General features: G+C 38.2%; 1 protein-coding gene across 1 annotated transcript in view; it reads right to left on the bottom strand.

Annotated features, from left to right (window-relative positions):
- The window catches only part of myo9aa (myosin IXAa), a 174,342-nt gene that overhangs the window by 55,347 nt on the left and 104,653 nt on the right, over window positions 1–14,342 (bottom strand). Inside the window, 5 exon segments of the mRNA XM_038289842.1 lie at window positions 7,162–7,237; window positions 7,732–7,782; window positions 10,184–10,303; window positions 13,573–13,768; window positions 13,867–14,008. Coding sequence (XP_038145770.1) covers window positions 7,162–7,237; window positions 7,732–7,782; window positions 10,184–10,303; window positions 13,573–13,768; window positions 13,867–14,008 — 585 coding nt within the window.

The following is a 14,342-nucleotide window of genomic DNA, read 5'->3' as shown; positions in this document are numbered from 1 at the left end:
TGTAAATTGTCTTGTTCCATTGGCAAAATGTCTCTTTTACCTCCTCAATTCAAGAAGAAATGCACTTACTTTAAGAAAAAAATGACTTATCTAGATTTAGATTTTTTGCAGTGTAATGCTAATGATTGCTGGTGATGAAGGAAAACAAGTAAGTAAAAATTAAATGTTTCTTTAACAGACTTATTTTAGCTTATGCATGAATGAATGAACTACAAATTTTTCATATAAACCATAAATTGAAATGGTTTTAAACTGTTTGCTTCATTTCAGCCGTAACCATTTTCAGTACCAACTTGGATGCAACAGACTGTGCTAAAGTAAAGTCCTGTTCTTTTGCCATTTTATTTCTGTGGTCTGAACCCACCATGACCAGTTGTTTGTATAGATTTGATACACAATATTACAATGCATCCTATATTTGTATTAATTAATCTTATCGATTTAAGAAGGGACAGTTCAATCGAATTCTTTCAGGCTGATCCTAAAAGGACAAATCAGAGCAGTATTATTTGCCATCAGATCACACAGAAATACACTAAAGGGTTTAAAGCCTCACATCTGGAGGTAAAACGTAATCACTTAGCTAGAACAGAAACAAAACCAAAGGAGTTTTAACAAACCAGTATTAAATAGCTAAAAAGGAACTCAAATGCAACATCCAACAGCTAATAAAAAAAAAGGCTGTTTCTTACGATTGGGAGTAAAGAGAAAATAGAGGCTGCAGCAAAGGCGGAATTTATTAAAATCTAGTGCAGCTGAGCAGTTTGTTTAGTTTCCATTTCCCTCCTTTGTAGATTTACGAGAAATCCACCGGAGGAGTTAGAATACAAGCCACACAATGAATAACGCACAACCAGCAGCAGCAACATGTGGAAAGTTGTTCTGTGGTATAAAAAAAAAACCCACAAAAAAATATTCTATATAAATTAGAAAGCCAAGCAGCTTTTTTTATCTTCAGATTAAAAACGAGCTGAAAGTATTTCACCTACTGCCTGTTCCATCTTTTAAATAGAGATATTTCAACAAAGCTTTTCTGCATCCGTAGGTCAACACACCTCTCTGCAGCTTCTCTACTCTACTGTTACCCACTCATTACTCCATCCAGACAGTGTGTTGCCTATGACCAAAATCTAATAAATTGGAAAATAATCCCAAAGGAGTAAATCCTGATAATCTAATTAAAATAAAAAGAACTCCAATTGGGGGAAAAGTTAAAACCATTAACTGTGGTTTATTTAAAATAAGATCTCTTTCTTCAAAAAGTTTGCTAGTTAATGACTAGATTTGATATAATCACATTGATTTATGTTGCCTTACAGAAACTTGGCTGCAGCAAGAGGATTATGTGAGTATAAATGAGTCAACTCCCTCTACTTATTTAGATTTTCTCATACCCAGATGTTCTGGGCGAGGAGGAGGAGTAGCAGCTTTCAGTCTGACTTACTGATTACTGCAAAGTTAATAATTACAACTCTTTTAAACATTTGACCCTTAGTTTCCCTCATCCAAATTGCAAAGCCACAAACCCTCTTCTTTTTGTAACGTATCATCCACCAGGTCCTTACTTTTATTTTTTAGATGAGTTTTCAGAGTTCCTTTCTGATTTGGTGTTGAATCCTGACAGAGTTATAGTAGGGGAATTTTAACATCCATGCAGACATTAAAGGGTATAGCTTAAGTGCATACTTTAATGCTATCTAACATGCTATTGGTTTGTTCAAAATGTGAATAGTCCCACACATTCTCATCTTTATACTTTGGACCTTGTGCTGTCATATGGCATTGAATTTGAAGAAATAACACTATTTCCTATTACTGGTAACCCTGTCCTCTCTGACCACTTTTTAATAACCTTCAGGATTACTTTAACAGATTTCTGCTCTCCAGAAAGAAGGTTCACTTTAGCAGATCATTATCAAATATAGCAGTTATAAATTTAAAATAATCAGTTTCACTTTTCTCTCCTCTGGGTCACTGAGCAGTGCTGCAGAGGGCACAATTTAGTTTCTTCCCCTTCAAAGGATCAATGATTTTGTTGATGGGGTTGCTAGCTATCTGCGTACTACCTTAGACAATGCAGCACCTTTGAAAAAGAAAGACTTTAAAAATAGAAAGCTGGTTCCCTGGCTTAATGCAGAGCTGTGCACTCTGAAGCAAAATGCTAGGAAACTGGAGAGAAAATGGCAATCTGCATACCTCTGGGACTACCTAGTCTGAAAAAATAGTTTACTGATGTATAAGAGGACCCTTTGTAAGACAAGAGCAGCATATTTCTCCTCATTAATAGAGATGAATAAGAATAATCCTAGATATCTTTTTAATACAGTTGCCAAACTCACCCAGAGCCATAGCTTAGTTGAACCGTCCATTCCACCTACTCTTAGCAGTAATGATTTTATGGGATTCTTTATAAATAAGATTGACCTTATTAAAAAATAAGATCATTAGCACTCCTCTATCTACGATTGATTTGTCTCTGGAAGGTGAGGCAGCATCTGAGGTAGTCATGGAATCTGAACCAGGTCTAGACTGCTTTGATCCAGTTGAACTTTCAGAGTTAGCAAAACTATCATACTACTTCATCTAAGCCTTCAACTTGTATGTTAGATCCAGTTCCAACCAGGTTAAGGAAGTATTCGCTTTGATCTCATCTCCATTTTAGATGTGATTAATCTACCCTATTACACGGATATGTACCAAAGACTTTTAAGGTAGCTGTATTTAATCCTTTACTTAAGAAACAGTCTGTTGACCCAGATGACTTGGTCAATTAAAGACCTATATCCAATCTTCTTTTCTTATCTAAAATTCTTGAGAAAGAAGTTGCCAAACAAGTGTATATATATATATATAAACAAAAAATCTATTTATTATCTCACCCTTAGTGGGGTGGTATGCGTCATACTCAAGAAGAGGAGGTATTTTGCCTTGTTGCAGGTTCTTCCCTGTCTGTCTTAATGGGCCACAACTGAAAAGCTTAACATCCCAGAAAACAGCAGCTGATGATAGAGGGCCTGTTGATCATCTGGAGGACAGCTGTTGCCCCTCTGCTTTGAAAGGTGTCAGCCAAGGTGTACCTTACAAAGACAGTATTGCAGGTCTAAAAACTCAACCCTCATTTCTGCCATACCCTCTACCCCAGGGTTCTCCAATCCCTGTCCATAGGAGCCACTGATCTACAACATGTGGGTGCATCCTTGCTTGCACACCTGAATTAAAAGAACAGCTTAATCCATATCCACAGACATAAATAACCAGTACAACATCATAACTATACATTATTTCTTCCTGGGATGAAGCGCTCTTTATGCTGCTTTTATATGGTTCTTTCTCAGGAGAGCATTTAAGTGATGAATTTTTTGCTGAGCAGGCAGGTTTGCAGAACAATAACTAGAATTACAGCCTGACATGTACCCCCAGTAAGTAACAGTAAATAAAAACCTTCAGATTTTTTTTTATGCATATTGTCCATGCCCAAATCAGATCTAGACCTCTAGAAACTAAGATATGTGGTTAAAAACTCTCCTGTTTTCTCCACCATACAAAGAGAAATTTTTCCCCAGTTGATCATCGCTCCTGATAAACGGTGACACCACACTATGCCTTTTGTGATAACTGTTTATCTCTGTGAGAGTCGCATAAAGCACTGCACTGTCTGCAGTTGTGTCCAGCTGACACACACTCAGCAGGGAACTGGATATTTATCTCTCCCTGCTGGATGATCTTCTGCCATGCATAGCTCTGACTTTACATCATGAAGGAAGCAGCTGCAGAGGGTTTAGTTCTCTCCGACTGTGTAGCTATGAGTGTGCGGAGTGGGAGAGAGGAGGAGGGCAGAGGTCAGTCGGTGGCATTTTAGTGGTTTCACTATGTCCCATCGGAGGGGTGCCGCTTTGCAAGGCATTGTCACTGCTAGTTAACCACACCGTCAATGATAATTAGAGGAAGTGCTGGGCTATGGTTAGTGGAGCATAAAGAGAACATCAGTCAGAGTATTTCTAGTGCTGGGCGGTGCATGTTTCAGAAAGGTGCAGATCATAGAAGCTGCCAGAGCAGCAACACACTAACACACTAAGAACCTGTTTAGATCATTAAATAGAATTAAACAGGAAAAACCATAACATGACATGAGACAAGCTCTTTATGCCTCATTAATTAGCTACTGAGTGCAGCCACGCAAGCTTTAACAACAAAAGTCACATTTACATTAAATTAAACATGAAAGGTAGTTTTTAATATTTCAATGTTAATATTATTATTAAATAAAAAGGAGAAAAGCAACTTGGAAAACGTTGCTCTGATTGTTGTAGCCATCTTGCTGTCTTCCTCTCATGTTTTAAAACCCTCTTTTTCTGTTGTCTGAAAACTTTTCCTGATATAAAACAACTCTTCTTAAATAAAATGTTTTTATTGAAAATGTTTGCAGTGTTTTTTTTTATTTTTTTGCTGTTTTTTTTTTAAACCAGCAGTTTTGATTATATTGTATCTTATCAACTGTAATAATTAGCACAATTAGTTTGTGGCAGGTTATATTATTCCCTTACTGCCTAAACATAATCTATTATGAAAATGCGTTACTTTTAGATGAAACTGTATTATTCTTTGGGAAATTAATGGAGACAGCTGATAAAAGAAATGTATATATATAGATATCTATCTATCTATCTATCTATCTATCTATCTATCTATCTATATATATATATATATATATATATATATATATATGTATTGATGAACTTCTATAAAACCTGAGTTAAACTGTTTAAAAATAGGTGTTTATGGCGATCTAATCCTGTCCTTAAAATGTCCCTTTAATTTAAAATTCAAGTCAGTTTTATGGGCAAAGCCATTAAGTTCATCTTTAATGTTTAAGATTGTGACGCTGTTTGATTGTGTGTATTTAGTATCAGGTTTTATTTGCTGTTTGTTGTTTTTTTATAGTGTTCAGGTCACTGCGGGTCACTCCTAAAAAGGACCTTTTTAACTGATTTTTCAGGATTAATTTCATGATTCATGTATGTGCTTGTTAAACCCTGATAATACCTGCCTGTTAGATGTTAAGGCTCATGTTTTCCCAAGCAGTTTATCCAGTTAGAACAAGATTGGGAAATAAAAGGGGAGTAATGCATTCGGGCTGTCCTTGATCTAAAAAGACAGTGTATAATCTTGATATGGCTGGAGCCAGTGAATTCTCATTTACAAACATGTGTATGATGTGATGATGTGGCAGGGTGGGACCCTGGAGATGGATAAAATGCTTCTTTGGAACATTATTCACTGCTGACTCTGACAAATTGAACCGGATGCTCCAACCTCCCTGGTCTGAGTAAGATTACCTTTCTGTAAGGGCTGTTATGTTTTCTATTCATTTCATACTAGAAACCCTATAAAGTGTTATCTGAAGTGTTTGTTCAAAGTGATCCCTTCTCAGGAAAGAACCGGGTAGAGGAAAATTAAAGATGTAAACACAGCTTTCCTTTTACAAAATAAGTTATTTTCCTGGTTAAATAAAAAATTTAAACATGCATAATTTATGGTGCTCTCTGGCAGAAGACTAAAGCCTCCTTGAAAGATATCTAAAAAAAAAACCCCAACAATCTATCCATTTAATTGCTAGCTTTGAAAAAGTAAATTCTGTTTTCAAGGAAGACCACATTTTTAACAAGCTACATTTAAAAGCCACCAATATTTCCACCATTCCGTTCCCGTGGTTAACACTCCTTTAATAAAACACCAGAGGCATTCTGGGAATCACTCCTGTTACCTGACACCTATACGTCCCAGAAGATGTAAGCCAGCTGTGTATACTGACAGCATGCAGGGGTCTAGCCTGCATGGTCATTAACTTATTTGATTAGTAATCAAATTACAAACAATTTCATTACTATTACTAATAACATTGTATGATCTGGTGAACTGTAAAGTGTCTTGAGATGACATGTGTTGTGAATTGGCACTATATAAATAAACTGAATTGAATTTAATTGAAATATTGCACACTTCAAGAGAATATATAAGTTTATAAATAATGAGTATAAATACGAATGTGATTAAATGAACGGTTCCTGCATTCAAGCGTAGGCTTAAAACTTTCCTTTTTGGTAAAGCTTATAGTTAGAGTGGCTCTGGTTATCCTGAGCTATCTCTTTAGTTATGCTGCTATAGGCTTAGACTTCTGGAGGACATAGGGACCCCTATTTCATCATCTGCTTCATTCTATCTCTATTCTCCCACTCTGCAGAATCTGTTAGTTCAATCTCTAATGTTCTGCTCTCTCTGCTTTTTCTCAAAGTAGCTTTACCTCTTCTGTTCCTGTTTGGCTGTGACACCATCCTGTAGAGAAATATCAGCTGTGCTGCTGCCATCAACACCTTTGTTGGATGTCGGCCTGTTTTTCAGTGTAGTTCTGTTTCTCTGACTGTGACTGGCTGGATGTGCTCTCTTCATCCTCTGACATGGGAGCTGGCTCAGAGCTCGTCTGCCTGGCTGTGTGTTTCCTGGACGGGGCCGCCTTTTACAATTGTTTTTTGTATCTCTGCTTCTGTCTCCTTGAACCCCAGTCGGCCTCGGCAGATGGCCGCTCACACTGAGCCTGGTTCTGCTGGAGGTTTCTTCCTGTTAAAAGGAAGTTTTTCCTCTCCACTGTCACTACAAGCATGCTTAGTGTGAGGGTTTGCATTCGAGTCAATGAGTCGATGCAATCAACTGGTTTTCCTTAGATAGAAAACTTTCAACCAATCTGACTGGATGATCTGGTGCCTTGAGATGATGTGTTGTGAATTGGTGCTATAGAATTAAACTGAATTGAATTCACATTAAGCTCTGATCTAGAGAGGATTAAGTAATCTGTATTTGCTGGTATTTTGATATGTGTTGTTATAGTGGCCATACATGCATATACCTCTGCATACACACACATATGCATGTATGGGTTTTAAATTAAGAACTTGTTTAAAGATAAAGGGACAGGACTAGATAAACTATAGCTTTATCATGCTCCCTTTCAAACATCATGAGATTTGTTTACAAAATCTTTTGTTTGATGTTTCATGTTATTAATTTACTTAACTTGTTTAACTGCTCCATGTGTAAACATGTGTATAATGTTCGAAATAAAGAATAAAAAAAAATAAACAAATACAAAAATGTCTGTGTACTTACCGTGGGGATTTTTCAATGATGGTGTTGCTTCCCTGAATGTCTGATAAAGGCATCCGAGGCGTCCTTCTGGTCTCGCCTGGTCACAAACAAACCGGTATTAAAGAATGCAAAAAAAAAAAACAAACAAAAAAAATCCTGAATAAATTCATTGATTCACAGAAAGGACAAAACAAGACAGTCACACAGCAGCAAACAAAAAACACACTTCTAACTCCATGGTGTTATTGCAGTAAGTGTTTGGTGACTTTTTATGATCCATACAACCTACCGAGGATGATTTAGTATTAAATGGAAATCTGTGGGGTTAACAGTGATTTGCTCTCGTTAGTGCTGAAATGTGAGAGATGCAGCTAAAGAGTTATTTACATTAGTCTAGACTAAACTTATTTGATTAGTTATTTTAAAGATGACCCCCATTTAAATACCCAATATAAGTGAAAATCTAAGTGCGGTGGCAGAGTGAAAGGGCTGTGGTGATTAACTATCATTTCCTCTGAGGTCGTGCTGAAGAGTCACAGAGATCTACAGTGTTAGCCTACTCAGAAAGCAAACTGGGACCGAACGTTATACCATTCTCTGTTTCATCATCACTTTGCACAACAATTTCACTCTCATCTGGAGCTGCAAGGTAGCAAAGAACAAACACAAAAAAACATTTGAGTGTAATGAGAAGTTCATGATGCGTGTCCAACACCGTGTGAAAAAGCTGCCTGTGAGCGAGTTAGTCAGGAAACTGTCGGTGTCATTATTTCCCATCACCGGTACACAATTTGTTAGCGACATCTGATGTGAAGCGGAGCTGAAATGTCAGCTACACTAACAGGCTATAATGTGAGCTACACCCCCTGAGAAACGACCCACAGATTCGCTGGTGCCCCGGATTAAAGTCAGCAGGCAGAGCACTGCCACCATGCATCCATGGTTCTGCAGAAGTAGCCACATGTAACAGAAGTGACAGAATGGTTGAAGCATGCTAATGAACATCATGCAAGAAGGAAACCGAGGGATCAGAGACCAAGCATCTAGTCTACCACTGGAGCTGCAGTGAACACAATAAAAATAAATTAATAAACATCACAAAAAAACTTTCATAATGTTTGAACCTTTTCACATTTAATCACATAAAGTCGAATTCAGTTAATGGGATTTCATGTGACAGACAACAAAAGGAAAACTACTGTATAAAGTGGATTGCTTCTCATATTTTTCCACAGTTTTTAAAGAAAAATGAGTCTCTATATTTAAAGCAATGCCTCTAAAAAAGTTCCAGTACCTTCTGCAGTCTTAATGTAATGTTTTATTCCTTTCAATATAACCTCAATATAAACAGCTTCTTACTAAAGTCAGTGTCTTGAGAGAATAATGCAGAAGACCAGCATGGAGACCAAGCAACACGATATTCTGAAGAAGGTTGAAGCCCTGTTAGGATATAAAACCACATTTTCCATTTTTTAAACAGCTGATCTTAATTTAAGAAACAGCTAAGGTCTCCATGGAAACTCTGAAGGAGCTGCAGAGCTCAGGTGTGAGAATCAAATGACGGGACAATTATTTGACCGGCTCTCCATAAACCTGGTTTTGTAGGTAACAAAGTAAGAGAAAAAAGTCCAATTTATTTACTGACAAAAACCACTTATTGTAAACTCTCTATATATGGACAGTGGTTTAGTTTTGGTGAAAATGAAAAAACCTAGATTTTTAACCTGAAAGCACTGAAGTAACAGTAGCCATTACTCTGAACACACCATTCCCCAGCAAAACAAGGTGAAGGCAGCATCATGCAATGGGCAGCATCAATGCTGGTCTTTAGCAGTGTCAGAACAGTGGATCGGAATAGATAAGAAAATGCTAAATTTAGGACAAACCTTAAAGAAAAGCTGGGGCAGAGGTTCATCTAACAGTAAGGACAATAGCTCTACAAGGAAGCAGGAGCAACCATGGAACAGATTAGAACAGGGGTGGATTATTCTAGTTTATGAGGGACTCTATTAGATTTATCTTTTGGTTCAAAACCTGAATCGAGTAATTTGGTGAGTGAGAACTGATTGGATATTGAAGAGGTAATTCAGCTATTCAGGTTTGCTGGACCAAGGATGAATCAAACAGTTGCTGGATAATGGCCTTCAGGAACTGGAAATGCCTATCTGGTTTAGAGGGAATTGCATACTATGGTGGCAAAGCCCCAGTCAATGTACAGACTTTAATCAAACTGAGTTGATGATACACATCTTAAAGGTATAGTGGAGGATTATCTATTTAAGTGTGGATCATTAAAATAAGTGGTCCTCCTAATTGCCAATCATTCTGGTGATATGTTTACGTAAGGCCGTCCTACGTGCTCGTCCCCATTTTCACTTACCGGTGGCGAGTCTGTCAAATTTCAAATTTTTTTTCGGAAAGTGAGCTTGTATGAGTGATGCAGACACCATCTTTTAGAGTGCGCATGAGGAGAAATGTGCTCGTGCACGCTCTCACACACTTTTAATAGGTGTTCCCTCTCTGGAGCGGGTACAGGGTTGTGCATGTGTACTTTTTCCTTAAAGTGGAGAGGGCGGCTCTTTTCAAAAATTCGCTAAAATCCTCCTTTATACCTTTAAACTGATTTTCAAACTGCTTTGCCAAGAATATGCAGAAAAGACAGTTGATAGATCTGCAAAGGAGTGGATAGGTACTGCAGAAGCCTTGCATGTAACTTGTGCTATAGAAGCTAAATGTTGGAAAGAAATACTCACAAACACAGATTATCTGTAAGAAACTTTGAAATGATTTATCATTTTCATTCAACCACACATATTAGTACTACTTTGTGTTCTATCACATACAATCCCAATGTTTTAATTTGTATTTCCTGGATGAGACAAAATGTGACAAGGTTTCAAGCCACTGCACAGGTTATAGATTAGTAGCCACGATGTGGCTACAGTAGAGCTGATGATGCTGGTCGTTCTCATCCCAACCGTTTCCCAAAGTCATGGTCTAATATCAAAGTTAGGAAAGGTTATTGTTTTCTTGGCAGCCTTACTGTACTTCTCCTCTTTGCATCTCTGCAGGATCTCTAAGCTTCTCTGATGCACAGGGTGCTGCAGAAAGCTAAAACTATCCATTTTTTTCAGTACTGCACAGGGAGCAGCGTCATCATGCCCTTGGAGAAGCAAAACAAAAAGGAAAGAAAGGAGAGAAAGAAAAACATAAGGACAGAGTAGAGAGAAAAGGGAGAGAGGGAGAAATAAAGAGATTAGACAGTGCAGAAGTGGAGGATCACAGGAGATGCAGTTTTCTACTTGAACAAGAGAAGATGGTTGACATTTCAACACGGAACTATGAGGTTTCCCCCCTATGAGTCTCTGTGTACAGTCAGGGCCAAAGGTTTTTTGCCGTTTCAAATTTACAGCTTCAGTTTTCTCTGGTTTTAAATTATTATTTTTTTTCCATTATAAAGTTCAATCATAGTAGAACTGAGTCTCATTGTAATTTTGCACTGAAACAAAACGATCAGCTGAATCATTTTCAATGTTAACATTCAGTACCTCCCTCTGAGGAATCCAGGATTATTTTACCACCACTGCAGAGCTTGGTTGGTGCAGGCAGAAGGTGGGTGTGGCTGGATCTGCACACACACTAGCTACGTTTACATGCACAAAATTTCCCTGATCCGATCTAAACCCTGGTCGATTGGAAATTTAAAATCTCTGTTTACATGGACACTAAATAAAATTATCCAATCATGACATGTGTATAAAAGAACCAAACTATTGATCAGAATAAAATTAGTTTAGTAGCACTGCTGCGTTGCAGCAAGAAGGTTCCGGGTTCGATTCCCAGCCGGGGTCTTTCTGCATGTTCTCCCTGAGCATGTGTGGGTTCTCTCTTGGTACTCCAGCTTCCTCCCATAGTCCAAAAACATTAGGCTTCCCTAAATTCTCTTCTTCTCTTCTTAGGTGTGTGCATGAATGGTTGTTTGTCTCTGTATTGCCCTGCGATGGACTGGCGACCTGTCCTTGGTGTTCCCCGCCTCTCGCCTGTAGACAGCTGGAGATAGGCACCAGCACCCCTCGCCATCCCAGTAGGGGTAAGTGTGACTGAAAAGGGATGGATGGACTTTAGTAGTAGAAGAAGAAGCTGCCTGCTTGTCCGTACTTCTCAATTCTCAACTTTAGCTAATCTTGGCACCTGCCCCTTACATTTCTGTTTCTTCAGTTCTTCAGTCATGTCTGTTGATGTAGTTTTTTCAATTATGGACCTTCATCGCACCATACTTTTGTTTATGGTGGTCCTTTTGCTTAAGGGTCAGTGGTACCTTATGGTAACACTTCTTCACGACAGGGGTAGAAGAGGGCATGTTCATCCACACATTACATTTTGTCAGATTGCACCGAATCTTCAGCCCGACACATTTACATGAAACATTTTCCATCTGATCAGGCATTCAATACAATATCTGTGTCCATGTAAACGTAGCTAATGAAACAAAGACAACATCCTAGTGGAAACGCCTATCCAAGACAAGGATCTTGGAGAATTATTCAGCAAAATGTGCAAGAATGCAGAACAGAGCCCTTCTGCAGACATATTTTATCCGTTTTCCGAAGACTGCCGTGAATACAGTGCCATCAAGACATCATCCGGGTTTAACGTCTTCCAGCCATTCAGAACCAATTTGGAGTAACATTTTCCAGGGTGATGTAAAGTAAAGACAAAATGCACAAATAATAACAAATTACTTAAAGTTGAAAACTCTTAAATCAAACCAGATGTCAGAAATCTTGATGGATCTTAAAACTACTGAGAACCTGGAGATATTTCTCTAAAACAGAAGCCAATTAAATGTGATCAGTTCCAACCACTAACCGTTCAGGAATGTCCTCGATTGGCCAGGATTTGGCTAAAATGTCGATATGAGGAGGAAGCTGAGTGCCGTCAGTGCTGGCTCCTCTGAAAACTGATGTGTTTGCTGATTGGATGCATTTGAAGCTCCTGGCTTTAATTACAAATCAGCAACAGCAACATGCTGAATTAACCTCATTAATCCAAAGGTTTGTATCACTGGCAAAACATTTGGCCAAGACTGTAGATGCTTAACCCATAAGCCTCTTCCATGCATTAAACTCTATTTTCTTTTTCTACACATTTAGCCTCTTTAGACAAGAAGATTGCAAGTGACTACATCAGTTCATTAGAATTTAGTCAAGAATAACATTAAAACATTGCATAGATTTCTCCTTAAACATTTTATGTTAACACTGATTTATTCTGAGGTTTAGTTAAAGGATTTTTATCTATCTATTCAAACATCTACAGCGAAAATGAAGGAAAGGCTTTAGAGGGAGCAGGATGTGTGTCTGATTCACACACTGACGCTCATTTTAAAATGATCTATACTGATATTTATGGCATCAAAAGAGTCATTTTAAAAGTGAACTCTAAAGGGAGAAAAGGGCATTCAAAAGAAGAGGAAGCTGAGAGAGGCGAAGAGCAGACTTCTGTAAAATCCACGGTAAAACTCTTGGCACTATGCATAAAACAGTACAGAATAAGGACTACAGATGGGAAAACTGAATTAAAAGTCGTATTTATTATCCCGCCTGCTCTTCCAACAAGTCCTGAGCAGTAAATGTTCGTACAGTTTTACTTCTTTTAATAAGATGCTAAAAATTGACATATTTCCCATTTATCTTTCAGCTTGGCTTAGTCATTTTATCCAAATAAAAGATGCAATATATAACAGTTTTTTTCAGTTGGAATTGTATCTGGTTTAAGCAGCAGTTTGTTGCGACTAGGGTTGAGTATTGGCATGGGTGTTGCGATACGACACAAATCGCGATACTTTGGTTATCGCGATTTTTCAATATCTCAATATATTGCAATATTTTTCCCAGCTATCTAATTAAATGTATAGGGGGGGGGGAAAGCAAGTGTTGTAAATTTTCATCAGAAGAAGGTGATTGTTTAGTTATTTTGGCATCCATGATGTTTAGGGTTTGAGTCTTGACTGCTTCAACTACCGCTATGGCTCTGTGCTGCACAGCAAAATGGCTCCCCAGCGCCATCTACCAGAGTGGAGGTGCAGAGGCAGCTCATTTTCCCCTAATTGTTTTAGGTTAAAATGTTTTTTAATTCCTTGAAAGATCAATATCATATCAGGCAGCCAAAAATCATGATATATCAGCAAATATACTTTTTCCCCACACCCCTTGTTGTAACAAAATATTCTAAATATCAATTAAAAATATTTGGACATTTTTTCAAATATATGTTAATAGCTTAATACTATGAATTTCATACTAGTCTGCGCCGACTCGCCTCACAATAGTCGGGGTCCTTTTAACGTTTCTCTATATGCAGTTATTACAGTAGTGCAACATTTAACACTTTAAAGGAATTTAACCAGTTGCTATAGATGTATTTTCTTACCAGTCTTCTTGTGCGTGTGTCTCTTTCCAGCCTCTCTAAAAGCCACCAAGGCCCTGAAGTACGCTCTGAGTACCGCCCAGCGGAAAGTGGCCGACGGGTCGATGCCGATCAGGCTGCAGATAAACGCATTCTTGCTGCTTTTTAGCAGAGCTACGATGTCAGGCCGCATGTGATCCGTGTTCTTCTCCCTAAAATCCTGGGTTGGTATACGAATTATTCTATGAAACATTCTGAATTTCCTTCCATCTGGATAGAAATCATCATCTTTCACTTACAAGGAGATATCCAACTGACCTTAACGCCGTATTTGACTTTACCAGCATAGTGTCTGATGATGAAGGCGGGCTCCATGACGGCAGGGAACTCGATGTAGCTGTTTCCCTCATGCTGCCGCTTGAACTTATCCAACAGCGTCTGATTGGTGGCTTGAGGGAAGCTGCAGTTAAGAAGAGAGCACTTTAAAGAACAAAAGATCCTGCATCTGCTTTAAATGCTCGAAAAACAACAGAAAATCCGTGCACCGAAGCACTTGTTTCAAGCTGTCACATCGTGGATCCCAGATCATTAATCATAAAAAAAAAATTTTTAACAGGTTTTTGATCTCTACTCGGAGCATAAGTTGATGAAGAACAGAAAAAAGTCATAAATCTTATCTGCAACCTGTTAGAAGAGATCCCACCCCAATAAGATGACATGATGCTCCTCTTTTCCACAAGCTGAATCCCTGTTCTGAGGCCAGCCAGGATGGTTAAACTTCACTCACATGTTCT

Source organism: Cyprinodon tularosa, unplaced genomic scaffold, assembly GCF_016077235.1.
Source record: "Cyprinodon tularosa strain WSP-4 unplaced genomic scaffold, ASM1607723v1 ctg272, whole genome shotgun sequence".
Classification (NCBI taxonomy): domain Eukaryota; kingdom Metazoa; phylum Chordata; class Actinopteri; order Cyprinodontiformes; family Cyprinodontidae; genus Cyprinodon; species Cyprinodon tularosa.
Note: the sequence above shows the minus strand (reverse complement) of the source record. Positions and strands in the feature narration are given on the sequence as shown.